The following is a 26,738-nucleotide window of genomic DNA, read 5'->3' on the forward strand; positions in this document are numbered from 1 at the left end:
CACCTTTTCAGTTGATTGACTAAATTATATGTAACAAGAATGAATCAGAAATGCAACAATTTGCTTCAATAGCCTCTTTTTTATATATATATATCTTTGCATATGGTAATGTACTTGTAAATAAAACTAATTCCTGAAATTCCAGGACTGCAATAATAATTACAAAAAACCATCAACATGTATAATCACTGTAAGGTACTGTGAGGGTTCTAGTTCTCCCTCTCTCCTGCATTTGGCCACAAGTTCCCATCAACATCACATCTTATATCTTCTCTGGCGATGCATCTTGGGAAGTATCTTCTGGAATGTCTAATCCAACCCTGGCAGTCTTCAGGAGAAGTGTCTACACACCCTGGGCAGTCTTCAGGGGAAGTGTCTCTACACCCTGGGCAGTCTTCAGGAGAAGTGTCTCTACACCCTGGGCAGTCTTCAGGAGAAGTGTCTCTACACCCTGGGCAGTCTTCAGGAGAAGTGTCTCTACACCCTGGGCAGTCTTCAGGAGAAGTGTCTCTACACCCTGGCAGTCTTCAGGGGAAGTCTCTACACCCTGGCAGTCTTCAGGGGAAGTGTCTCTACACCCTGGCAGTCTTCAGGGGAAGTCTCTACACCCTGGCAGTCTTCAGGGGAAGTGTCTCTACACCCTGGGCAGTCTTCAGGGGAAGTGTCTCTACACCCTGGGCAGTCTTCAGGGGAAGTGTCTCCACACCCTGGCAGTCTTCAGGGGAAGTGTCTCCACACCCTGGCAGTCTTCAGGAGAAGTGTCTCTACACCCTGGCAGTCTTCAGGAGAAGTGTCTCTACACCCTGGCAGTCTTCAGGAGAAGTGTCTCTACACCCTGGCAGTCTTCAGGAGAAGTGTCTCCACACCCTGGCAGTCTTCAGGAGAAGTGTCTCTACACCCTGGCAGTCTTCAGGAGAAGGGTCTCTACACCCTGGGCAGTCTTCAGGAGAAGTGTCTCTACACCCTGGGCAGTCTTCAGGGGAAGTGTCTCTACACCCTGGCAGTCTTCAGGGGAAGTGTCTCTACACCCTGGGCAGTCTTCAGGAGAAGTGTCTCTACACCCTGGCCAGTCTTCAGGAGAAGTGTCTCTACACCCTGGCCAGTCTTCAGGAGAAGTGTCTCTACACCCTGGCAGTCTTCAGGAGAAGTGTCTCTACACCCTGGCAGTCTTCAGGAGAAGTCTCTACACCCTGGCAGTCTTCAGGAGAAGTGTCTCTACACCCTGGGCAGTCTTCAGGAGAAGTGTCTCTACACCCTGGGCAGTCTTCAGGAGAAGTGTCTCTACACCCTGGCAGTCTTCAGGAGAAGTGTCTCTACACCCTGGCAGTCTTCAGGAGAAGTGTCTCTACACCCTGGGCAGTCTTCAGGAGAAGTGTCTCTACACCCTGGGCAGTCTTCAGGAGAAGTGTCTCCTCACAATGGGCAGTCTTCAGGAGAAGTGTCTCCTCACAATGGGCAGTCTTCAGGAGAAGTGTCTCTACACCCTGGCAGTCTTCAGGAGAAGTGTCTCTACACCCTGGCAGTCTTCAGGGGAAGTGTCTCTACACCCTGGCAGTCTTCAGGAGAAGTGTCTCCACACCCTGGCAGTCTTCAGGAGAAGTGTCTCTACACCCTGGGCAGTCTTCAGGAGAAGTGTCTCTACACCCTGGGCAGTCTTCAGGAGAAGTGTCTCTACACCCTGGGCAGTCTTCAGGAGAAGTGTCTACACCCTGGCAGTCTTCAGGAGAAGTGTCTCTACACCCTGGCAGTCTTCAGGAGAAGTGTCTCTACACCCTGGCAGTCTTCAGGAGAAGTGTCTCTACACCCTGGCAGTCTTCAGGAGAAGTGTCTCTACACCCGGGCAGTCTTCAGGAGAAATGTCTCCCCACAATGGGCAGTCTTCAGGGGAAGTGTCTCTACACCCTGGCAGTCTTCAGGAGAAGTGTCTCTACACCCTGGGCAGTCTTCAGGAGAAGTGTCTCTACACCCTGGGCAGTCTTCAGGAGAAGTGTCTACACCCTGGCAGTCTTCAGGAGAAGTGTCTCTACACCCTGGCAGTCTTCAGGAGAAGTGTCTCTACACCCTGGCAGTCTTCAGGAGAAGTGTCTCTACACCCTGGCAGTCTTCAGGAGAAGTGTCTCTACACCCGGGCAGTCTTCAGGAGAAATGTCTCCCCACAATGGGCAGTCTTCAGGGGAAGTGTCTCTACACCCTGGCAGTCTTCAGGGGAAGTGTCTCTACACCCTGGCAGTCTTCAGGAGAAGTGTCTCCACACCCTGGCAGTCTTCAGGAGAAGTGTCTCTACACCCTGGGCAGTCTTCAGGGGAAGTGTCTCCACACCCTGGCAGTCTTCAGGAGAAGTGTCTCTACACCCTGGCAGTCTTCAGGAGAAGTGTCTCTACACCCTGGCAGTCTTCAGGAGAAGTGTCTCTACACCCTGGCAGTCTTCAGGAGAAGTGTCTCTACACCCTGGCAGTCTTCAGGAGAAGTGTCTCTACACCCTGGCAGTCTTCAGGAGAAGTGTCTCCACTCCCTGGCAGTCTTCAGGGGAAGTGTCTCCTCACAATGGGCAGTCTTCAGGGGAAGTGTCTCTACACCCTGGGCAGTCTTCAGGAGAAGTGTCTCTACACCCTGGGCAGTCTTCAGGGGAAGTGTCTCTACACCCTGGCAGTCTTCAGGGGAAGTGTCTCTACACCCTGGGCAGTCTTCAGGGGAAGTGTCTCTACACCCTGGGCAGTCTTCAGGGGAAGTGTCTCCACACCCTGGCAGTCTTCAGGAGAAGTGTCTCTACACCCTGGCAGTCTTCAGGAGAAGTGTCTCTACACCCTGGCAGTCTTCAGGAGAAGTGTCTCCACTCCCTGGCAGTCTTCAGGGGAAGTGTCTCCTCACAATGGGCAGTCTTCAGGAGAAGTGTCTCTACACCCTGGCAGTCTTCAGGAGAAGTGTCTACACCCTGGCAGTCTTCAGGAGAAGTGTCTCTACACCCTGGCAGTCTTCAGGGGAAGTGTCTCTACACCCTGGCAGTCTTCAGGAGAAGTGTCTCTACACCCTGGGCAGTCTTCAGGAGAAGTGTCTCTACACCCTGGGCAGTCTTCAGGAGAAGTGTCTCTACACCCTGGGCAGTCTTCAGGAGAAGTGTCTCTACACCCTGGGCAGTCTTCAGGAGAAGTGTCTCTACACCCTGGGCAGTCTTCAGGAGAAGTGTCTCTACACCCTGGGCAGTCTTCAGGAGAAGTGTCTCTACACCCTGGCAGTCTTCAGGAGAAGTGTCTCCTCACAATGGGCAGTCTTCAGGAGAAGTGTCTCCTCACAATGGGCAGTCTTCAGGAGAAGTGTCTCTACACCCTGGCAGTCTTCAGGAGAAGTGTCTCTACACCCGGGCAGTCTTCAGGAGAAGTGTCTCCTCACAATGGGCAGTCTTCAGGAGAAGTGTCTCTACACCCTGGCAGTCTTCAGGGGAAGTGTCTCTACACCCTGGCAGTCTTCAGGAGAAGTGTCTCCACACCCTGGCAGTCTTCAGGGGAAGTGTCTCTACACCCTGGCAGTCTTCAGGAGAAGTGTCTCTACACCCTGGCAGTCTTCAGGAGAAGTGTCTCCACACCCTGGCAGTCTTCAGGAGAAGTGTCTCTACACCCTGGGCAGTCTTCAGGAGAAGTGTCTCTACACCCTGGGCAGTCTTCAGGAGAAGTGTCTCTACACCCTGGCCAGTCTTCAGGAGAAGTGTCTCTACACCCTGGCAGTCTTCAGGAGAAGTGTCTCTACACCCTGGCAGTCTTCAGGAGAAGTGTCTCCACACCCTGGCAGTCTTCAGGAGAAGTGTCTCCACTCCCTGGCAGTCTTCAGGGGAAGTGTCTCCTCACAATTGGCAGTCTTCAGGAGAAGTGTCTCTACACCCTGGCAGTCTTCAGGAGAAGTGTCTCTACACCCTGGCAGTCTTCAGGAGAAGTGTCTCTACACCATGGCAGTCTTCAGGGGAAGTGTCTCTACACCCTGGGCAGTCTTCAGGAGAAGTGTCTCTACACCCTGGGCAGTCTTCAGGAGAAGTGTCTCTACACCCTGGCAGTCTTCAGGAGAAGTGTCTCTACACCCTGGGCAGTCTTCAGGAGAAGTGTCTACACCCTGGGCAGTCTTCAGGAGAAGTGTCTCTACACCCTGGCAGTCTTCAGGAGAAGTGTCTCCTCACAATGGGCAGTCTTCAGGAGAAGTGTCTCTACACCCTGGCAGTCTTCAGGAGAAGTGTCTCTACACCCTGGCAGTCTTCAGGAGAAGTGTCTCTACACCCGGGCAGTCTTCAGGAGAAGTGTCTCCTCACAATGGGCAGTCTTCAGGAGAAGTGTCTCTACACCCTGGCAGTCTTCAGGGGAAGTGTCTCCTCACAATGGGCAGTCTTCAGGAGAAGTGTCTCTACACCCTGGCAGTCTTCAGGAGAAGTGTATCTACACCCTGGCAGTCTTCAGGGGAAGTGTCTCTACACCCTGGCAGTCTTCAGGAGAAGTGGCTCTACACCCTGGGCAGTCTTCAGGAGAAGTGGCTCTACACCCTGGGCAGTCTTCAGGAGAAGTGGCTCTACACCCTGGGCAGTCTTCAGGAGAAGTGGCTCTACACCCTGGGCAGTCTTCAGGAGAAGTGTCTCTACACCCTGGCAGTCTTCAGGAGAAGTGTCTCCTCACAATGGGCAGTCTTCAGGAGAAGTGTCTCTACACCCGGGCAGTCTTCAGGAGAAGTGTCTCTACACCCTGGCAGTCTTCATGAGAAGTGTCTCTACACCCTGGCAGTCTTCATGAGAAGTGTCTCCTCACAATGGGCAGTCTTCAGGAGAAGTGTCTCTACACCCTGGCAGTCTTCAGGAGAAGTGTCTCTACACCCTGGCAGTCTTCAGGGGAAGTGTCTCTACACCCTGGCAGTCTTCAGGAGAAGTGTCTCTACACCCTGGGCAGTCTTCAGGAGAAGTGTCTCTACACCCTGGCAGTCTTCATGAGAAGTGTCTCCTCACAATGGGCAGTCTTCAGGAGAAGTGTCTCTACACCCTGGCAGTCTTCAGGAGAAGTGTCTCTACACCCTGGCAGTCTTCAGGGGAAGTGTCTCTACACCCTGGCAGTCTTCAGGAGAAGTGTCTCTACACCCTGGCAGTCTTCAGGAGAAGTGTCTCTACACCCTGGGCAGTCTTCAGGAGAAGTGTCTCTACACCCTGGGCAGTCTTCAGGAGAAGTGTCTCTACACCCTGGGCAGTCTTCAGGAGAAGTGTCTCTACACCCTGGGCAGTCTTCAGGAGAAGTGTCTCTACACCCTGGGCAGTCTTCAGGAGAAGTGTCTCTACACCCTGGGCAGTCTTCAGGAGAAGTGTCTCTACACCCTGGGCAGTCTTCAGGAGAAGTGTCTACACCCTGGGCAGTCTTCAGGAGAAGTGTCTCTACACCCTGGCAGTCTTCAGGAGAAGTGTCTCTACACCCTGGCAGTCTTCAGGAGAAGTGTCTCTACACCCTGGCAGTCTTCAGGAGAAGTGTCTCTACACCCTGGCAGTCTTCAGGAGAAGTGTCTCCACACCCTGGCAGTCTTCAGGAGAAGTGTCTCCACACCCTGGCAGTCTTCAGGAGAAGTGTCTCCACTCCCTGGCAGTCTTCAGGAGAAGTGTCTCCACTCCCTGGCAGTCTTCAGGGGAAGTGTCTCCTCACAATGGGCAGTCTTCAGGAGAAGTGTCTCCACACCCTGGGCAGTCTTCAGGAGAAGTGTCTCCTCACAATGGGCAGTCTTCAGGAGAAGTGTCTCTACACCCCGCATTCATGGCATCCAGTAAGGACATCTGGTCATGTGGATGGTGGTCATAAACCTTCCTCCTCCACGCAGAGAAGCTTCTCTATGGGGTTTAGGAAGGGGCAGTATGGAGGCAGGAATAGTACTGACATCCTGACATCTATGGGGTTTAGGAAGGGGCAGTATGGAGGCAGGAATAGTACTGATATCCTGACATCTATGGGGTTTAGGAAGGGGCAGTATGGAGGCAGGAATAGTACCGATATCCTGACATCTATGGGGTTTAGGAAGGGGGAGTATGGAGGCAGGAATAGTACTGATATCCTGACATCTATGGGGTTTAGGAAGGGTCAGTATGGAGGCAGGAATAGTACTGATATCCTGACATCTATGGGGTTTAGGAAGGGGCAGTATGGAGGCAGGAATAGTACTGATATCCTGACATCTATGGGGTTTAGGAAGGGGGAGTATGGAGGCAGGAATAGTACTGATATCCTGACATCTATGGGGTTTAGGAAGGGGGAGTATGGAGGCAGGAATAGTACTGATATCCTGACATCTATGGGGTTTAGGAAGGGGGAGTATGGTGGAATAGTACTGACATCCTGGGATGTGCAGTAAACCAGTCTGTGACTCCCACACAACAACGAAGGCAGTGCAGCAGAGCGGTGGAATGCCACAGTATCCCACACAACAACGAAGGCAGTGCAGCAGAGTGAAGTTGTGATGTTAGCTCCTCTCTGGCCTGGGACATCCACGGTTGCTCTCTATCCAATCACGTCTTCCCCTGCGGGTGTGTTTTTAACAAATTGAATCCAGCTTATCTTTGTGGATGATGTGCTGTTCGCCTGGATTCCATCTCCATTACTCTCTGAAATACAGTAAAGCCACAGTTTTACAGTACTTTACATTATGCATAGCTGTGTATGTACCCTGTTTGGTTATTGAACAGACATCTTACCTGGACATATTGATACTGGAGTTCTTTCACTAGTTCCCCGTTTCTCTCAAAGGGAACAACTGTTTCATCCTTGTTTCTCTAGAACTCTGGCAACTGTCGTTGTGCTGACCGTATTCACATTCCCAACAGTGATATTGTCTGCCAGCACTCTGTCCCGAACTTCCTGCAGTTTTATTGCATTGTTGCCAATTACCATGGCAACCATGGCAATTTCCTGCGCATCTGATAATATTCTGCCTCTCCTTCCTGTGGAAGGCAACCTTTTGGATCCTACTGAAAAACACAAAACAAATCAATATATTTCAAAATGTCAACACACTGTTATTGTACTGTAACATGTAGTTCAATTATCATTGGAAGGAAGCACATCTCAATATGTAGTTCAATTATCATTGGAAGGAAGCACATCTCAATATGTAGTTCAATTATCATTGGAAGGAAGCACATCTCAATATGTAGTTCAATTATCATTGGAAGGAAGCACATCTCAATATGTAGTTCAATTATCATTGGAAGGAAGCACATCTCAACATGTAGTTCAATTATCATTGGAAGGAAGCACATCTCAGCATGTAGTTCAATTATCATTGGAAGGAAGCACATCTCAGCATGTTGTTTTGATGGAAAATGTGTATTATTGATGCAACTGCTGAACGCTGGTTGGTTGCACCTTTAAACCGGCCTCTCAGAGACACCATGGTTTACAATAGTCAGTAATTATGTCCCTCGTCTCATCAGAGACACCATGGTTTACAATGGTCAGTAATTATGTCCCTCGTCTCATCAGAGACACCATGGTTTACAATGGTCAGTAATTATGTCCCTCGTCTCATCAGAGACCACTTCTCTTGGTCTTCGTCTCCTTTCTCTCCCTCTCCCTGACACTCTTCTTTCCCCACCAACCTGTCTCGCTCTCCCTGCCACTCTTCTTCCCCCACCAACCTGTCTCCCTCTCCCTGCCTCTCTTCTTCCCCCACCAACCTGTCTCCCTCTCCCTGCCACTCTTCTCTTCCCACCAACCTGTCTCCCTCTCCCTGCCTCATCTTTCCCCCACCAACCTGTCTCCCTCTCCCTGCCACTCTTCTTCCCCCACCAACCCGTCTCCGTCTCCCTCTCCCTGCCTCTCTTCTTCCCCCACCAACCTGTCTCCCTCTCCCTGCCACTCTTCTCTCCCCCACCAACTTGTCTCCCTCTCCCTGCCACTCTTCTCTCCTCACCAACCTGTCTCCCTCTCCCTGCCACTCTTCTTCCCCCACCAACCCGTCTCCCTCTCCCTGCCACTCTTCTCTCCCCACCAACCTGTCTCCCTCTCCCTGCCACTCTTCTTCCCCCACCAACCTGTCTCCCTCTCCCTGCCACTCTTCTCTCCTCACCAACCTGTCTCCCTCTCCCTGCCACTCTTCTCTCCTCACCAACCTGTCTCCCTCTCCCTGCCACTCTTCTCTCCCCCACCAACTTGTCTCCCTCTCCCTGCCACTCTTCTCTCCTCACCAACCTGTCTCCCTCTCCCTGCCACTCTTCTTCCCCCACCAACCCGTCTCCCTCTCCCTGCCACTCTTCTCTCCCCACCAACCTGTCTCCCTCTCCCTGCCACTCTTCTTCCCCCACCAACCTGTCTCCCTCTCCCTGCCACTCTTCTCTCCTCACCAACCTGTCTCCCTCTCCCTGCCACTCTTCTCTCCTCACCAACCTGTCTCCCTCTCCCTGCCACTCTTCTCTCCTCACCAACCTGTCTCCCTCTCCCTGCCACTCTTCTCTCCTCACCAACCTGTCTCCCTCTCCCTGCCACTCTTCTCTCCTCACCAACCTGTCTCCCTCTCCCTGCCACTCTTCTTCCCCCACCAACCTGTCTCCCTCTCCCTGCCACTCTTCTTCCCCCACCAACCTGTCTCCCTCTCCCTGCCACTCTTCTTCCCCCACCAACCTGTCTCCCTCTCCCTGACACTCTTCTCTCCCCACCAACCTGTCTCCCTCTCCCTGACACTCTTCTCTCCCCACCAACCTGTCTCCCTCTCCCTGACACTCTTCTCTCCCCACCAACCTGTCTCCCTCTCCCTGACACTCTTCTTCCCCCACCAACCTGTCTCCCTCTCCCTGCCACTCTTCTCTCCTCACCAACCTGTCTCCCTCTCCCTGCCACTCTTCTCTCCTCACCAACCTGTCTCCCTCTCCCTGCCACTCTTCTCTCCTCACCAACCTGTCTCCCTCTCCCTGCCACTCTTCTCTCCTCACCAACCTGTCTCCCTCTCCCTGCCACTCTTCTCTCCTCACCAACCTGTCTCCCTCTCCCTGCCACTCTTCTTCCCCCACCAACCTGTCTCCCTCTCCCTGCCACTCTTCTTCCCCCACCAACCTGTCTCCCTCTCCCTGCCACTCTTCTTCCCCCACCAACCTGTCTCCGTCTCCCTGCCACTCTTCTTCCCCCACCAACCTGTCTCCCTCTCCCTGCCACTCTTCTTCCCCCACCAACCTGTCTCCCTCTCCCTGCCACTCTTCTTCCCCCACCAACCTGTCTCCCTCTCCCTGCCACTCTTCTTCCCCCACCAACCTGTCTCCCTCTCCCTGACACTCTTCTCTCCCCACCAACCTGTCTCCCTCTCCCTGACACTCTTCTCTCCCCACCAACCTGTCTCCCTCTCCCTGACACTCTTCTCTCCCCACCAACCTGTCTCCCTCTCCCTGACACTCTTCTCTCCCCACCAACCTGTCTCCCTCTCCCTGACACTCTTCTCTCCCCACCAACCTGTCTCCCTCTCCCTGACACTCTTCTCTCCCCACCAACCTGTCTCCCTCTCCCTGACACTCTTCTCTCCCCACCAACCTGTCTCCCTTGATTCTTGTTTCCAAACTAAATCATTCCCGAAGCCGTCCTCTTTTGTCTGTTTGGTAACGAGACTAAAAACATTGACTCGTGGGTCGGCTTTCAGATGTGTTTGGAATGATTAAATATCCTGCTGATATTTTCTATCGGTTTCAGTCTGGTTCCTGCAGAAATACATTTGCCGTCATTCTGTGTTGAATGTGTTTTTAACCGTTTTGGAAACGGTGTGTCAGCATTTGAAAACATGCAAATATATAGTTTTACAGGTGGCGGAGTATGAATGAGAACAGAGGTGATGGATTTTGGAGAATGTGGTCATTGAATGCATTTTGTGTGAAAGCAATGAAAAAGTATTTGCAGTTTGGTCCACATTACACTTCTGTTTCGCTGACTGTGTGAAGAGTTTTGCCAATGTTTTGGCAGTTTTGACCAATGCATGTTAACTATTTTTTTATTCTCTAACTCTGAGATCTGCTAGCCTGCATGCCAGAGCTCTGTTTATGCTGTCTTACCACTGTCATTATCACCAACCTGTTACAGAATGTCTATGCACAAGGCACAGGGGCCTAAGGCATCGCAGCGCTAGAGGCGTCACTACAGACCCAGGCTGTATCACAACTGGCTGTGATCGGGAGTCCCATAGGGCGGCACACAATTGGCGTCGTTTGGGCGGGGGCTTTTACTTAACTCAACGTTCTCTAACCCGGCTAGCTTCCAGGGTTAAGCGGGGCGGGTGTTAAGAATCGCGGATTGGCATTTCGGAGGATGCATGATTCAACCTTCGCCTCCCGAGCCCGTTGGGGCGTTGCAGCGATGAGACAATAAAAAATAAATAAACGTCACTCTAGAATGTTGACCGGAAACCATGACGATGACTAATACAGATGTAGTCTCAGATCTGTCTCGGATCTGTAGGATCTGTAGAGAGCCATTGTAAGTAACACTGACCTTTTGTGTTTTCCAGAGATGCAGAGAAGTGCAGATTACATAGATAGAAATGCTGTCCAGCGTGGTGACTGTGACCTGTTCACACAGTGGGGGGGGGGACACATTGAAAATGACAGTACCTTGTGTTTTCCAGAGGCGCAGAGGAAAAAGCAGACTGTGATGTTTGACTCCGTGGAGGACTGGACTCAAGACATGAAGAGAACTAAAGGAAACTGTAGAGTGGTGTCGGAGAACAGCAACTTCGAGCTCTCTCCAAAGTACGGACATTTTTTTAATTTATTTTTTAAACATCTGACCAATGCTGTAGGAAATATAACTGTTATAACATGCTTTTTACATATCAAGACGTTGTATCCTGATCAACATGCTGTTGGTTGAAGTCGTTCTCTTGGATTCCTCTTATTTCCTGTTGTATCATGTTATGAGTAAACCGAAACGTCTATTTCCTGCAGGTTGCCTCAGTATTTTATAGTCCCAAAAAACGTCTCGGACGAAGACTTGACTAAGTACCAGGGAAAGGGATTACCGGTATGTGTCGGGTTTTATTTAAGTCATTTTGTGTCTGGTACTTGATTTATGTTGAATATATAACATTTTAATTATATGACCATAAACTCTTCCCTTGCTGTATTGGGGTCAGTATACAAATAAATGAATGTATTTGATAATGTCTGTTTTCAGATGTGGTGCTGGTCTCATCATAGCGGCTGTGCCTTGTTTAAAACCGCCTCTATACCCCTGGTACAAGAGGACAACGTCCCACAAACCTACATGGAGAAGTAAAAGACATCCTGATTGGTTACATCGTATTGAGTATCGTCTGTGTTTTTAATAGTGATGAATACTTATGTATGTTGTGATTTTATGACTTTTTTTCCAGTCCTACCTTTTTAAATGTTTATATATATATTTTTTAAATGTTTATGAAATGTACGGACTGTTGTGTAACACTGTGAGGTGTGTTGCAGAATGTTGACGGCAGTGGCTCACAACCACCTGTACTCCGTAAAGACAGAAGACCTGTCCGACACACTGCCCACCGTTCAGGACATCCTGTTGTCTTACAACAGATTCAAACAGTTCTTTCTCATCGACAATACAACAGAGTTCTGGATGTCCGATATGAAATGGTTCTCTTCACTGGACAACTGTGGATGGCTGGACATCATCAGGTGAGATTTGAAAAACAAACTATTGTTTTTTAAAATCATGTTTACTCGGCGGCCAGTTTATTAGGTACATTACGCCGTTCGCTCTTCCAGACAGTGAGCGAGGTGGTTTGCTCTATAAAACAGGCCTCGCTACTGTTCGGTTGAACGTAAAACTAGTGACCTAAGACTTTGAGGTATGATCGTCGGTGCCAGGCGAGCCGGATTCAGTATCTCAGAAACGTCCGGCCTCCTGGTTCTTTCAACGCACCACAGTGTCTAGGGCTTACGGAGAATAATGCGACAAACAAAACATCCAGTCAGCGGCAGTCCTGTGGGTGAAAACAGCTCGTTGATGACAGAAGTCGAAGGAGAATAGCAAGAATCGTGCAGCCTAACAGGCGGGCCACAACTGCAGTACAACAGTGGTGTGCAGAACGGCATCCCAGAATGCACAACTCGTCGCTCCTTGTCACTGATTGGCTATTGCAGCAGACGACCACACCGGGGTTAAAAACAAGAAGAAACTGCTCCAGTGGACACGACATCATCAACACTGGACCATTGAAGAGTGGGGAATAAACATTGCCTGGTCCGACGAATCCCTGTTCCTGTTGCATCATTCTGATGGCAGAGTCAGGATTTGGCGTGCATGGACCCATCCTGCCTGGTGTCACCGGTACCGGCTGGTGGCGGTGGTGTACCCGTGTGGGGAATGTTTTCCTTGCTAAAGTTAGGTCCCTAGATACCAATCGAGAAATGTTTTTGAATGCCATACCTTGTAGAATCCATACTCCTGAAGAATTCAGGCTGTTCTGGAGACTGGGGGGTCTGACTCCATACTAGATGGGTGTGCCAAATCAAATGGCCACTGAGTATTTGACCAGTGTTACCAATGTATTTGTTTAGGATCATGTCTCACGCGCGGAGAGCCAATGTCTTGTCTCACGCGCGGAGAGCCAATGTCTTGTCTCACGCGCGGAGAGCCAATGTCTTGTCTCACGCGCGGAGAGCCAATGTCTTGTCTCACGCGCGGAGAGCCAATGTCTTGTCTCACGCGCGGAGAGCCAATGTCTTGTCTCACGCGCGGAGAGCCAATGTCTTGTCTCACGCGCGGAGAGCCAATGTCTTGTCTCACGCGCGGAGAGCCAATGTCTTGTCTCACGCGCGGAGAGCCAATGTCTTGTCTCACGCGCGGAGAGCCAATGTCTTGTCTCACGCGCGGAGAGCCAATGTCTTGTCTCACGCGCGGAGAGCCAATGTCTTGTCTCACGCGCGGAGAGCCAATGTCTTGTCTCACGCGCGGAGAGCCAATGTCTTGTCTCACGCGCGGAGAGCCAATGTCTTGTCTCACGCGCGGAGAGCCAATGTCTTGTCTCACGCGCGGAGAGCCAATGTCTTGTCTCACGCGCGGAGAGCCAATGTCTTGTCTCACGCGCGGAGAGCCAATGTCTTGTCTCACGCGCGGAGAGCCAATGTCTTGTCTCACGCGCGGAGAGCCAATGTCTTGTCTCACGCGCGGAGAGCCAATGTCTTGTCTCACGCGCGGAGAGCCAATGTCTTGTCTCACGCGCGGAGAGCCAATGTCTTGTCTCACGCGCGGAGAGCCAATGTCTTGTCTCACGCGCGGAGAGCCAATGTCTTGTCTCACGCGCGGAGAGCCAATGTCTTGTCTCACGCGCGGAGAGCCAATGTCTTGTCTCACGCGCGGAGAGCCAATGTCTTGTCTCACGCGCGGAGAGCCAATGTCTTGTCTCACGCGCGGAGAGCCAATGTCTTGTCTCACGCGCGGAGAGCCAATGTCTTGTCTCACGCGCGGAGAGCCAATGTCTTGTCTCACGCGCGGAGAGCCAATGTCTTGTCTCACGCGCGGAGAGCCAATGTCTTGTCTCACGCGCGGAGAGCCAATGTCTTGTCTCACGCGCGGAGAGCCAATGTCTTGTCTCACGCGCGGAGAGCCAATGTCTTGTCTCACGCGCGGAGAGCCAATGTCTTGTGTGTTGCAGACAGTGTCTCCAGAAGGCCGTGGAGGTAGTTGAGAGCCTGGAAAAAGAAAACACCAATGTTCTCATTATGGGTAAGGACCATTTGAGGAAGGTTGTATTTTATTTGACAAGGGGTTTGGCCAAACAGATCCTGTGTCCTGACGTTGTTTGATATATTTTTATTTGCTTAACATTTGTCCCACAATGATACTCAGGAGAGGATGTTGCTGAGTTGACTATCCTCCTGGTTCTATAAAAACAATGAAATGAATTGAAGGTGGACTCCGCTAAATGACATTGCCACGAGCAGCTCCGGTGATATTGAAATAAGCGAGATGCAAGACATTGCTCTCAGTCACACACAGTATCTGCTGTTTACAGTGTGGTACCCAGGGTACCAAAACAACAGAGAAGTTGACCCTCGCGCTTCAATGCTCTTAGTCGTTGAAGAAATTGACCCACTATGCTGTGTCTACGTCATGTCGCTGAGTCTACCGTTAAATATGTGTTTGTGTTGCAGAGGAGGCTGGTCAGGACCTGTACTGGGTCCTACCTCCTATATTGTATAATATCAGAGGAGGCTGGTTAGGACCTGTACTGGGTCCTATCTCCTATATTGTATAATATCAGAGGAGGCTGGTTAGGACCTGTACTGGGTCCTACCTCCTATATTGTATAATACCAGAGGAGGCTGGTTAGGACCTGTACTGGGTCCTACCTCTATATTGTATAATACCAGAGGAGGCTGGTTAGGACCTGTACTGGGTCCTACCTCCTATATTGTATAATACCAGAGGAGGCTGGTTAGGACCTGTACTGGGTCCTATCTCCTATATTGTATAATATCAGAGGAGGCTGGTTAGGACCTGTACTGGGTCCTACCTCCTATATTGTATAATACCAGAGGAGGCTGGTTAGGACCTGTACTGGGTCCTACCTCTATATTGTATAATACCAGAGGAGGCTGGTTAGGACCTGTACTGGGTCCTACCTCCTATATTGTATAATACCAGAGGAGGCTGGTTAGGACCTGTACTGGGTGTTAGATTGTGTTGTATTTTTCCAGAGGAGGGCGGTTCAGACCTGTGCTGTGTGGTCTCCAGCCTGGTCCAGTTGATGTTGGACCCCTACTACAGAACTCTTCTGGGCTTCCAGAGTCTGGTGCAGAAGGAGTGGGTAGCAGGAGGACATGCTTTCCTGGATCGCTCCAACCATCTACACCTCAAGGACAAGGTGGAGGTAGGATCCGGGTGTCCTGTTTTTGTTTGTTCTGTTGTCTGACAATTAAACTAGCCATCAAAACCTTGACTCTTCCGCCTCCCTCTCAGAGCTTATTGGAGGAAAGGCTCAAGTCCCTCCCCTTGTCCTCCTCCTCCAATGAGCTTTGAGAAGGAGAGGAATTTTTAAGAATCAAGGACTGTAGGGGAATCAAGGATTTGAGACCAGCGGTATGTTTAAAAAATTTAAAAACACACAACTGTGGTGTATAGGTGACAAGCGTGTCCCTCTGTCCGTCCTCTCAGAGCCAGTCTCCAGTGTTCCTGCTCTTCCTGGAGTGTGTGTGGCAGCTACAGCAGCAGCATGGTCCGGCCTTCCAGTTCTCAGAGACCTACCTGACCGTGCTGTCTGACAGCATCCATGTTCCGGTCTTCACCACCTTCCTCTTTAACAATGACGGCCACAGAGACAGCTTACTCAGGGTAAAGACACAGGCAGGCAGGCAGGCAGGCAGGCAGGCAGGCAGGCAGGCAGGCAGGCAGGTAGTGTAGGTGACTAGACACCAGACCCCGTCTCTTCCAGCTGTGTTACCCTGTAGTGTAGATGACTAGACACCAGACCCCGTCTCTTCCAGCTGTGTTACCCTGTAGTGTAGGTGACTAGACACCAGACCCAGTCTCTTCCAGCTGTGTTACCCTGTAGTGTAGATGACTAGACACCAGACCCCGTCTCTTCCAGCTGTGTTACCCTGTAGTGTAGATGACTAGACACCAGACCCCGTCTCTTCCAGCTGTGTTACCCTGTAGTGTAGATGACTAGACACCAGACCCCGTCTCTTCCAGCTGTCTTACCCTGTAGTGTAGATGACTAGACACCAGACCCCGTCTCTTCCAGCTGTGTTACCCTGTAGTGTAGATGACTAGACACCAGACCCCGTCTCTTCCAGCTGTGTTACCCTGTAGTGTAGATGACTAGACACCAGACCCCGTCTCTTCCAGCTGTGTTACCCTGTAGTGTAGATGACTAGACACCAGACCCCGTCTCTTCCAGCTGTGTTACCCTGTAGTGTAGATGACTAGACACCAGACCCCGTCTCTTCCAGCTGTGTTACCCTGTAGTGTAGATGACTAGACACCAGACCCCGTCTCTTCCAGCTGTGTTACCCTGTAGTGTAGATGACTAGACACCAGACCCCGTCTCTTCCAGCTGTGTTACCCTGTAGTGTAGATGACTAGACACCAGACCCCGTCTCTTCCAGCTGTGTTACCCTGTAGTGTAGATGACTAGACACCAGACCCCGTCTCTTCCAGCTGTGTTACCCTGTAGTGTAGATGACTAGACACCAGACCCCGTCTCTTCCAGCTGTGTTACCCTGTAGTGTAGATGACTAGACACCAGACCCCGTCTCTTCCAGCTGTGTTACCCTGTAGTGTAGATGACTAGACACCAGACCCCGTCTCTTCCAGCTGTGTTACCCTGTAGTGTAGATGACTAGACACCAGACCCCGTCTCTTCCAGCTGTGTTACCCTGTAGTGTAGATGACTAGACACCAGACCCCGTCTCTTCCAGCTGTGTTACCCTGTAGTGTAGATGACTAGACACCAGACCCCGTCTCTTCCAGCTGTGTTACCCTGTAGTGTAGATGACTAGACACCAGACCCCGTCTCTTCCAGCTGTGTTACCCTGTAGTGTAGATGACTAGACACCAGACCCCGTCTCTTCCAGCTGTGTTACCCTGTAGTGTAGATGACTAGACACTAGACCCCGTCTCTTCCAGCTGTGTTACCCTGTAGTGTAGATGACTAGACACCAGACCCCGTCTCTTCCAGCTGTGTTACCCTGTAGTGTAGATGACTAGACACCAGACCCCGTCTCTTCCAGCTGTGTTACCCTGTAGTGTAGGTGACTAGACACCAGACCCCGTCTCTTCCAGCTGTGTTACCCTGTAGTGTAGGTGACTAGACACCAGACCCCGTCTCTTCCAGCTGTGTTACCCTGTAGTGTAGGTGACTAGACACCAGACCCCGTCTCTTCCAGCTGTGTTACCCTGTAGTGTAGGTGACTAGACACCAGACCCCGTCTCTTCCAGCTGTGTTACCCTGTAGTGTAGGTGACTAGACACCAGACCCCGTCTCTTCCAGCTGTGTTACCCTGTAGTGTAGGTGACTAGACACCAGACCCCGTCTCTTCCAGCTGTGTTACCCTGTAGTGTAGGTGACTAGACACCAGAACCCGTCTCTTCCAGCTGTGTTACCCTGTAGTGTAGGTGACTAGACACCAGACCCCGTCTCTTCCAGCTGTGTTACCCTGTAGTGTAGGTGACTAGACACCAGACCCCGTCTCTTCCAGCTGTGTTACCCTGTAGTGTAGGTGACTAGACACCAGACCCCGTCTCTTCCAGCTGTGTTACCCTGTAGTGTAGGTGACTAGACACCAGACCCCGTCTCTTCCAGCTGTGTTACCCTGTAGTGTAGGTGACTAGACACCAGACCCCGTCTCTTCCAGCTGTGTTACCCTGTAGTGTAGGTGACTAGACACCAGACCCCGTCTCTTCCAGCTGTGTTACCCTGTAGTGTAGGTGACTAGACACCAGACCCCGTCTCTTCCAGCTGTGTTACCCTGTAGTGTAGGTGACTAGACACCAGACCCCGTCTCTTCCAGCTGTGTTACCCTGTAGTGTAGGTGACTAGACACCAGACCCCGTCTCTTCCAGCTGTGTTACCCTGTAGTGTAGATGACTAGACACCAGACCCCGTCTCTTCCAGCTGTGTTACCCTGTAGTGTAGATGACTAGACACCAGACCCCGTCTCTTCCAGCTGTGTTACCCTGTAGTGTAGGTGACTAGACACCAGACCCCGTCTCTTCCAGCTGTGTTACCCTGTAGTGTAGGTGACTAGACACCAGACCCCGTCTCTTCCAGCTGTGTTACCCTGTAGTGTAGGTGACTAGACACCAGACCCCGTCTCTTCCAGCTGTGTTACCCTGTAGTGTAGGTGACTTGACACCAGACCCCGTCTCTTCCAGCTGTGTTACCCTGTAGTGTAGGTGACTTGACACCAGACCCCGTCTCTTCCAGCTGTGTTGCCCTGTAGTGTAGGTGACTTGACACCAGACCCCGTCTCTTCCAGCTGTGTTACCCTGTAGTGTAGGTGACTTGACACCAGACCCCGTCTCTTCCAGCTGTGTTACCCTGTAGTGTAGGTGACTTGACACCAGACCCCGTCTCTTCCAGCTGTGTTACCCTGTAGTGTAGGTGACTTGACACCAGACCCCGTCTCTTCCAGCTGTGTTACCCTGTAGTGTAGGTGACTTGACACCAGACCCCGTCTCTTCCAGCTGTGTTACCCTGTAGTGTAGGTGACTTGACACCAGACCCCGTCTCTTCCAGCTGTGTTACCCTGTAGTGTAGGTGACTTGACACCAGACCCCGTCTCTTCCAGCTGTGTTACCCTGTAGTGTAGGTGACTTGACACCAGACCCCGTCTCTTCCAGCTGTGTTTCCCTGTAGTGTAGGTGACTTGACACCAGACCCCGTCTCTTGCAGCTGTGTTACCCTGTAGTGTAGGTGACTTGACACCAGACCCCGTCTCTTCCAGCTGTGTTACCCTGTAGTGTAGGTGACTTGACACCAGACCCCGTCTCTTCCAGCTGTGTTACCCTGTAGTGTAGGTGACTTGACACCAGACCCCGTCTCTTCCAGCTGTGTTACCCTGTAGTGTAGGTGACTTGACACCAGACCCCGTCTCTTCCAGCTGTGTTACCCTGTAGTGTAGGTGACTTGACACCAGACCCCGTCTCTTCCAGCTGTGTTACCCTGTAGTGTAGGTGACTTGACACCAGACCCCGTCTCTTCCAGCTGTGTTACCCTGTAGTGTAGGTGACTTGACACCAGACCCCGTCTCTTCCAGCTGTGTTACCCTGTAGTGTAGGTGACTTGACACCAGACCCCGTCTCTTCCAGCTGTGTTACCCTGTAGTGTAGGTGACTTGACACCAGACCCCGTCTCTTCCAGCTGTGTTACCCTGTAGTGTAGGTGACTTGACACCAGACCCCGTCTCTTCCAGCTGTGTTACCCTGTAGTGTAGGTGACTTGACACCAGACCCCGTCTCTTCCAGCTGTGTTACCCTGTAGTGTAGGTGACTTGACACCAGACCCCGTCTCTTCCAGCTGTGTTACCCTGTAGTGTAGGTGACTTGACACCAGACCCCGTCTCTTCCAGCTGTGTTACCCTGTAGTGTAGGTGACTTGACACCAGACCCCGTCTCTTCCAGCTGTGTTACCCTGTAGTGTAGGTGACTAGACACCAGACCCCGTCTCTTCCAGCTGTGTTACCCTGTAGTGTAGGTGACTTGACACCAGACCCCGTCTCTTCCAACTGTGTTACCCTGTAGTGTAGGTGACTAGACACCAGACCCCGTCTCTTCCAGCTGTGTTACCCTGTAGTGTAGGTGACTTGACACCAGACCCCGTCTCTTCCAGCTGTGTTACCCTGTAGTGTAGGTGACTTGACACCAGACCCCGTCTCTTCCAGCTGTGTTACCCTGTAGTGTAGATGACTAGACACCAGACCCCGTCTCTTCCAGCTGTGTTACCCTGTAGTGTAGATGACTAGACACCAGACCCCGTCTCTTCCAGCTGTGTTACCCTGTAGTGTAGGTGACTTGACACCAGACCCCGTCTCTTCCAGCTGTGTTACCCTGTAGTGTAGGTGACTTGACACCAGACCCCGTCTCTTCCAGCTGTGTTACCCTGTAGTGTAGGTGACTTGACACCAGACCCCGTCTCTTCCAGCTGTGTTACCCTGTAGTGTAGGTGACTTGACACCAGACCCCGTCTCTTCCAGCTGTGTTACCCTGTAGTGTAGGTGACTTGACACCAGACTCCCGTCTCTTCCAGCTGTGTTACCCTGTAGTGTAGGTGACTTGACACCAGACCCCGTCTCTTCCAGCTGTGTTACCCTGTAGTGTAGGTGACTTGACACCAGACCCCGTCTCTTCCAGCTGTGTTACCCTGTAGTGTAGGTGACTTGACACCAGACCCCGTCTCTTCCAGCTGTGTTACCCTGTAGTGTAGGTGACTTGACACCAGACCCCGTCTCTTCCAGCTGTGTTACCCTGTAGTGTAGGTGACTTGACACCAGACCCCGTCTCTTCCAGCTGTGTTACCCTGTAGTGTAGGTGACTTGACACCAGACCCCGTCTCTTCCAGCTGTGTTACCCTGTAGTGTAGGTGACTTGACACCAGACCCCGTCTCTTCCAGCTGTGTTACCCTGTAGTGTAGGTGACTTGACACCAGACCCCGTCTCTTCCAGCTGTGTTACCCTGTAGTGTAGGTGACTTGACACCAGACCCCGTCTCTTCCAGCTGTGTTACCCTGTAGTGTAGGTGACTTGACACCAGACCCCGTCTCTTCCAGCTGTGTTACCCTGTAGTGTAGGTGACTTGACACCAGACCCCGTCTCTTCCAGCTGTGTTACCCTGTAGTGTAGGTGACTTGACACCAGACCCCGTCTCTTCCAGCTGTGTTACCCTGTAGTGTAGGTGACTTGACACCAGACCCCGTCTCTTCCAGCTGTGTTACCCTGTAGTGTAGGTGACTTGACACCAGACCCCGTCTCTTCCAGCTGTGTTACCCTGTAGTGTAGGTGACTTGACACCAGACCCCGTCTCTTCCAGCTGTGTTACCCTGTAGTGTAGATGACTAGACACCAGACCCCGTCTCTTCCAGCTGTGTTACCCTGTAGTGTAGGTGACTAGACACCAGACCCCGTCTCTTCCAGCTGTGTTACCCTGTAGTGTAGGTGACTTGACACCAGACCCCGTCTCTTCCAGCTGTGTTACCCTGTAGTGTAGATGACTAGACACCAGACCCCGTCTCTTCCAGCTGTGTTACCCTGTAGTGTAGATGACTAGACACCAGACCCCGTCTCTTCCAGCTGTGTTACCCTGTAGTGTAGATGACTAGACACCAGACCCTGTCTCTTCCAGCTGTGTTGTACCAGAACGTCCATGGGCCAGTGGAGGCTGGTGTCACTTTAAATCAGAGGACGAGCTCATTGTAACATCTGGAATTGAATTAATTGAACAGTGACCGCCGTTCCATTACTGCACCGTTCCATTACCGCGCCGTTCCATTACCGCGCCGTCCCATTACCGCGCCGTTCCATTACCATTACCGCGCCGTTCCATTACCGCGCCGTTCCATTACCGCGCCGTTCAATTACCGTTACCGCGCCGTTCCATTACCGCGCCGTTCCATTACCATTACCGCGCCGTTCCATTACCATTACCGCGCCGTTCCATTACCATTACCGCGCCATTCCATTACCATTACCGCGCCGTTCCATTACCGCGCCGTCCCATTACCGCGCCGTTCCATTACCGCGCCGTTCCATTCCCATTACCGCGCCGTTCCATTACCATTACCGCGCCGTTCCATTACCATTACCGCGCCGTTCCATTACCGTGCCGTTCCATTACCGTGCCGTTCCATTACCGGGCCGTTCCATTACCGGGCCAGTCCATTACCGCGCCGGTCCATTACCATGCTGTTACAATGAGCCCGTCCTCCCTCCACCAGTCTCCACTTCTTCTGTGTACAGTAGGGTAAACAGCCTGTACTATATACAGTATGCCCACATACGCCCAGCCTGACTGTTTGCTTGTCTTGGCAGGCCGAGTCGCCCCACACACAAAGAAGCCCATTGAACTGCCCTACAGTGTGGGACTGGTCGGTGCAGTTTGACTGCAAGGCACAGGATCTCTTCACTAACCCTTTGTATACCGAGAAGCCCAAGCAGGACACGTCTGTGAGGAAATCATACAGGCCCAGGGTACTCGCTCTTTCTGTCTGTGTCTCGCTCTCTCTGTCTGTGTCTCGCTCTCTCTGTCTGTGTCTCGCTCTCTCTGTCTGTGTCTCGCTCTCTCTGTCTGTGTCTCGCTCTCTCTGTCTGTGTCTCGCTCTCTCTGTCTGTGTCTCGCTCTCTCTGTCTCTCGGTCTCACACTTCATTCAACTGTAATAGTCAGTTTACTATATTCCAACATTATGCTGATCAAAATGTCTCTAATGTTCTTCTATACCTGCCTTCCAGCACCTGCGTCAGCTGTCCCTGCCAAGCTCAGCCTTCAAGACCCCCCCTAAGAAGGGCTTCTTTAAAGACGAGGCGGACAACCTGAAGAAAATCCTTGGTGTAAAGAGGCTCAGTCGCTGGATGCTGTCTCCTTCCTCAGATTCCCCTCAGACCTCGTCTTCAGTCAGGGAGTTCTACGAGGCGTGGCAGACTAAACCATTGGACTACCACGGTCTGCTGCTGCCCTGCCTGGACGGTCCCTCCATACGCGTCTGGATGCAGAGGTACCTGCCCGTAGAGATGGACTTCCCCCTAAAAAGATACTTTTCCTTTTGAAAACGGCCTAATTTGCATTGATATGAGTCAAACATTTTTTTATTTTAGTGTCAAAAATTGACCTCAACGTGTAAATAGGATCATTTTGGTCATAAAGTCCAAAAACTGAGATTTGCAATATGATATGAAAACATTATGTTGAAATGAAGGGTACGGTAAAAGTTTTTGTTGGGTTTGTTTCAATCCTGCCCACAGCAGTACCCAAGTAATCATCAATTCAGAGCGCAGCTGATTGTTCAATTTGCTTTGACATTCAATATCCCTATCGGGCTGGTTATGGACCATCAATATCCCTATCGGGCTGGTTATGGACCATCAATATCCCTATCGGGCTGGTTATGGACCATCAATATCCCTATCGGGCTGGTTATGGACCATCAATATCCCTATCGGGCTGGTTATGGACCATCAATATCCCTATCGGGCTGGTTATGGACCATCAATATCCCTATCGGGCTGGTTATGGACCATCAATATCCCTATCGGGCTGGTTATGGACCATCAATATCCCTATCGGGCTGGTTATGGACCATCAATATCCCTATCGGGCTGGTTATGGACCATCAATATCCCTATCGGGCTGGTTATGGACCATCAATATCCCCATCGGGCTGGTTATGGACCATCAATATCCCTATCGGGCTGGTTATGGACCATCAATATCCCTATCGGGCTGGTTATGGACCATCAATATCCCTATCGGGCTGGTTATGGACCATCAATATCCCTATCGGGCTGGTTATGGACCATCAATATCCCTATCGGGCTGGTTATGGACCATCAATATCCCTATCGGGCTGGTTATGGACCATCAATATCCCTATCGGGCTGGTTATGGACCATCAATATCCCTATCGGGCTGGTTATGGACCATCAATATCCCTATCGGGCTGGTTATGGACCATCAATATCCCTATCGGGCTGGTTATGGACCATCAATATCCCCATCGGGCTGGTTATGGACCATCAATATCCCCATCGGGCTGGTTATGGACCATCAATATCCCTATCGGGCTGGTTATGGACCATCAATATCCCTATCGGGCTGGTTATGGACCATCAATATCCCTATCGGGCTGGTTATGGACCATCAATATCCCTATCGGGCTGGTTATGGACCATCAATATCCCTATCGGGCTGGTTATGGACCATCAATATCCCTATCGGGCTGGTTATGGACCATCAATATCCCTATCGGGCTGGTTATGGACCATCAATATCCCTATCGGGCTGGTTATGGACCATCAATATCCCTATCGGGCTGGTTATGGACCATCAATATCCCTATCGGGCTGGTTATGGACCATCAATATCCCCATCGGGCTGGTTATGGACCATCAATATCCCTATCGGGCTGGTTATGGACCATCAATATCCCTATCGGGCTGGTTATGGACCATCAATATCCCTATCGGGCTGGTTATGGACCATCAATATCCCTATCGGGCTGGTTATGGACCATCAATATCCCTATCGGGCTGGTTATGGACCATCAATATCCCTATCGGGCTGGTTATGGACCATCAATATCCCTATCGGGCTGGTTATGGACCATCAATATCCCTATCGGGCTGGTTATGGACCATCAATATCCCTATCGGGCTGGTTATGGACCATCAATATCCCTATCGGGCTGGTTATGGACCATCAATATCCCTATCGGGCTGGTTATGGACCATCAATATCCCTATCGGGCTGGTTATGGACCATCAATATCCCTATCGGGCTGGTTATGGACCATCAATATCCCTATCGGGCTGGTTATGGACCATCAATATCCCTATCGGGCTGGTTATGGACCATCAATATCCCTATCGGGCTGGTTATGGACCATCAATATCCCATCGGGCTGGTTATGGACCATCAATATCCCTATCGGGCTGGTTATGGACCATCAATATCCCTATCGGGCTGGTTATGGACCATCAATATCCCTATCGGGCTGGTTATGGACCATCAATATCCCTATCGGGCTGGTTATGGACCATCAATATCCCTATCGGGCTGGTTATGGACCATCAATATCCCCATCGGGCTGGTTATGGACCATCAATATCCCTATCGGGCTGGTTATGGACCATCAATATCCCTATCGGGGCTGGTTATGGACCATCAATATCCCTATCGGGCTGGTTATGGACCATCAATATCCCTATCGGGCTGGTTATGGACCATCAATATCCCTATCGGGCTGGTTATGGACCATCAATATCCCCATCGGGCTGGTTATGGACCATCAATATCCCCATCGGGCTGGTTATGGACCATCAATATCCCTATCGGGCTGGTTATGGACCATCAATATCCCCATCGGGCTGGTTATGGACCATCAATATCCCTATCGGGCTGGTTATGGACCATCAATATCCCTATCGGGCTGGTTATGGACCATCAATATCCCTATCGGGCTGGTTATGGACCATCAATATCCCCATCGGGCTGGTTATGGACCATCAATATCCCTATCGGGCTGGTTATGGACCATCAATATCCCTATAGGGCTGGTTATGGACCATCAATATCCCCATCGGGCTGGTTATGGACCATCAATATCCCTATCGGGCTGGTTATGGACCATCAATATCCCTATCGGGCTGGTTATGGACCATCAATATCCCTATCGGGCTGGTTATGGACCATCAATATCCCTATCGGGCTGGTTATGGACCATCAATATCCCTATCGGGCTGGTTATGGACCATCAATATCCCCATCGGGCTGGTTATGGACCATCAATATCCCCATCGGGCTGGTTATGGACCATCAATATCCCTATCGGGCTGGTTATGGACCATCAATATCCCCATCGGGCTGGTTATGGACCATCAATATCCCTATCGGGCTGGTTATGGACCATCAATATCCCTATCGGGCTGGTTATGGACCATCAATATCCCCATCGGGCTGGTTATGGACCATCAATATCCCCATCGGGCTGGTTATGGACCATCAATATCCCTATCGGGCTGGTTATGGACCATCAATATCCCTATCGGGCTGGTTATGGACCATCAATATCCCTATCGGGCTGGTTATGGACCATCAATATCCCTATCGGGCTGGTTATGGACCATCAATATCCCTATCGGGCTGGTTATGGACCATCAATATCCCTATCGGGCTGGTTATGGACCATCAATATCCCTATCGGGCTGGTTATGGACCATCAATATCCCTATCGGGCTGGTTATGGACCATATAAATAGTAAAAAATATAAATATTGAAAGCATTTAATTAGACAACTAAAAGAGGTGCAGCATGGACATATTGTCTCATTTACATTCATTTAATTTATTAACGGTCCATAACTCTTCCTGGAGATCGGCTATCCAAAGTCAAACTAACTTTTCCATGGTCGCACACCAGCCTGCTGAAGCTAATTGGTGAAATGATTTGGTTAACCACCTATGAACACACACGACCCACATCAACCCCCTCCCCCTCGCGTTTACGTTTGAATTCAGTCATGGCCGCAATAATTTATTAACGAACTAAATCTAAGACGAAATCAGGAAGTGCAGCGTTTTAACCTTTATTCCACCAGGAAAAGACCCTTGAACTTAGAAACCTATTTTATACTTGTTTTATATAATAGTAATATACCATATTGGATTGTAGTTGATAGGTTTCTAGAATGAAAAATTCCCTGACCAAGATGGCTGCGATTTGAGTCACATTACTGGGATGTCCAATCACTATTCTAGTGTTCTGTCTTTCTATGAAAGGTACCTGCGCTGGATCCACGACGTCCAGATCCTAGGAGGGGGTCCAGTGGCCATGCTGAGTAAAGTCTCTGAGATACTGGGGGAGGTTCAGGAGCTGCAGAGACAGCTCGATCGCCACGGCTGCACTTTAACCTCCAACCACAAGGGGGCGAGGCCAAGGGCCAAGACAGCGGCGGCGGTGATCGCAGCCAGGTCTTCGGTGAGGCTGTCGTCGTCGTTCCCCTTCGTGACGTCAAGGAACTGGTCGTTCAAACCGGCCATACCGACCAGCCTGCTTCAGAGTCTCATGGTGACCGGGATGGCAGGAAACCTGGCCGATAGAGAGGATGATGGTGGCCCGGAGTCTCTGGTCTAGGATACACACAGTCCCCCTGTCTATCACAAACCCAATGGGGAGGTTTGGTTGGAGGCCTGTTACTGTACCTACGTACACCGGGACCTAAAGTGTTGGACCTGTCGTGGTGCTCACTGCTCAAAGCCATCGGTGACAGGACCATCATGTTCCTGCTTTAGACAGAGAAGGCCATAGCTATATATCCTAATACCATTTGTGCACTACTGTTGTGAGCCTGTTGCTTACAAACAAAACTGTGACTATGTCCCGTCTCTTGCTTAAAGGAAATGGCATCTTTAAAGAATTCCTAGCTGTCCATAGTTGACTACTGTCCTGTTAAGAACCATAGAGCTGTCCGGTCTAAAACACATAACTACTGTAAAGCACTGAATAATGAATGACCATTTGTATGCCCTTTTTTTAATCAAATAAAAAATGCTAGTCTCTCGATGGGAA

The 26,738-nt window shown here is 50.9% G+C and overlaps 1 protein-coding gene across 2 annotated transcripts in view; it reads left to right on the top strand.

Moving 5' to 3' along the window:
- The window catches only part of mtmr12 (myotubularin related protein 12), a 36,599-nt gene extending 9,861 nt beyond the window's left edge, over positions 1-26,738 (top strand). For both annotated transcript variants that reach the window (XM_031816586.1, XM_031816587.1), the window contains 10 exons: positions 10,594-10,717; positions 10,913-10,988; positions 11,142-11,239; positions 11,429-11,632; positions 13,615-13,685; positions 14,660-14,832; positions 15,117-15,293; positions 21,489-21,647; positions 21,907-22,169; positions 25,949-26,738. In XM_031816586.1, coding sequence (XP_031672446.1) covers positions 10,594-10,717; positions 10,913-10,988; positions 11,142-11,239; positions 11,429-11,632; positions 13,615-13,685; positions 14,660-14,832; positions 15,117-15,293; positions 21,489-21,647; positions 21,907-22,169; positions 25,949-26,303 — 1,700 coding nt within the window. In that variant the 3' untranslated portion in view covers positions 26,304-26,738. The remainder of the gene's footprint in view (positions 1-10,593; positions 10,718-10,912; positions 10,989-11,141; positions 11,240-11,428; positions 11,633-13,614; positions 13,686-14,659; positions 14,833-15,116; positions 15,294-21,488; positions 21,648-21,906; positions 22,170-25,948) is intronic.

This window comes from Oncorhynchus kisutch, linkage group LG3 (assembly GCF_002021735.2).
Source record: "Oncorhynchus kisutch isolate 150728-3 linkage group LG3, Okis_V2, whole genome shotgun sequence".
NCBI lineage: Eukaryota > Metazoa > Chordata > Actinopteri > Salmoniformes > Salmonidae > Oncorhynchus > Oncorhynchus kisutch.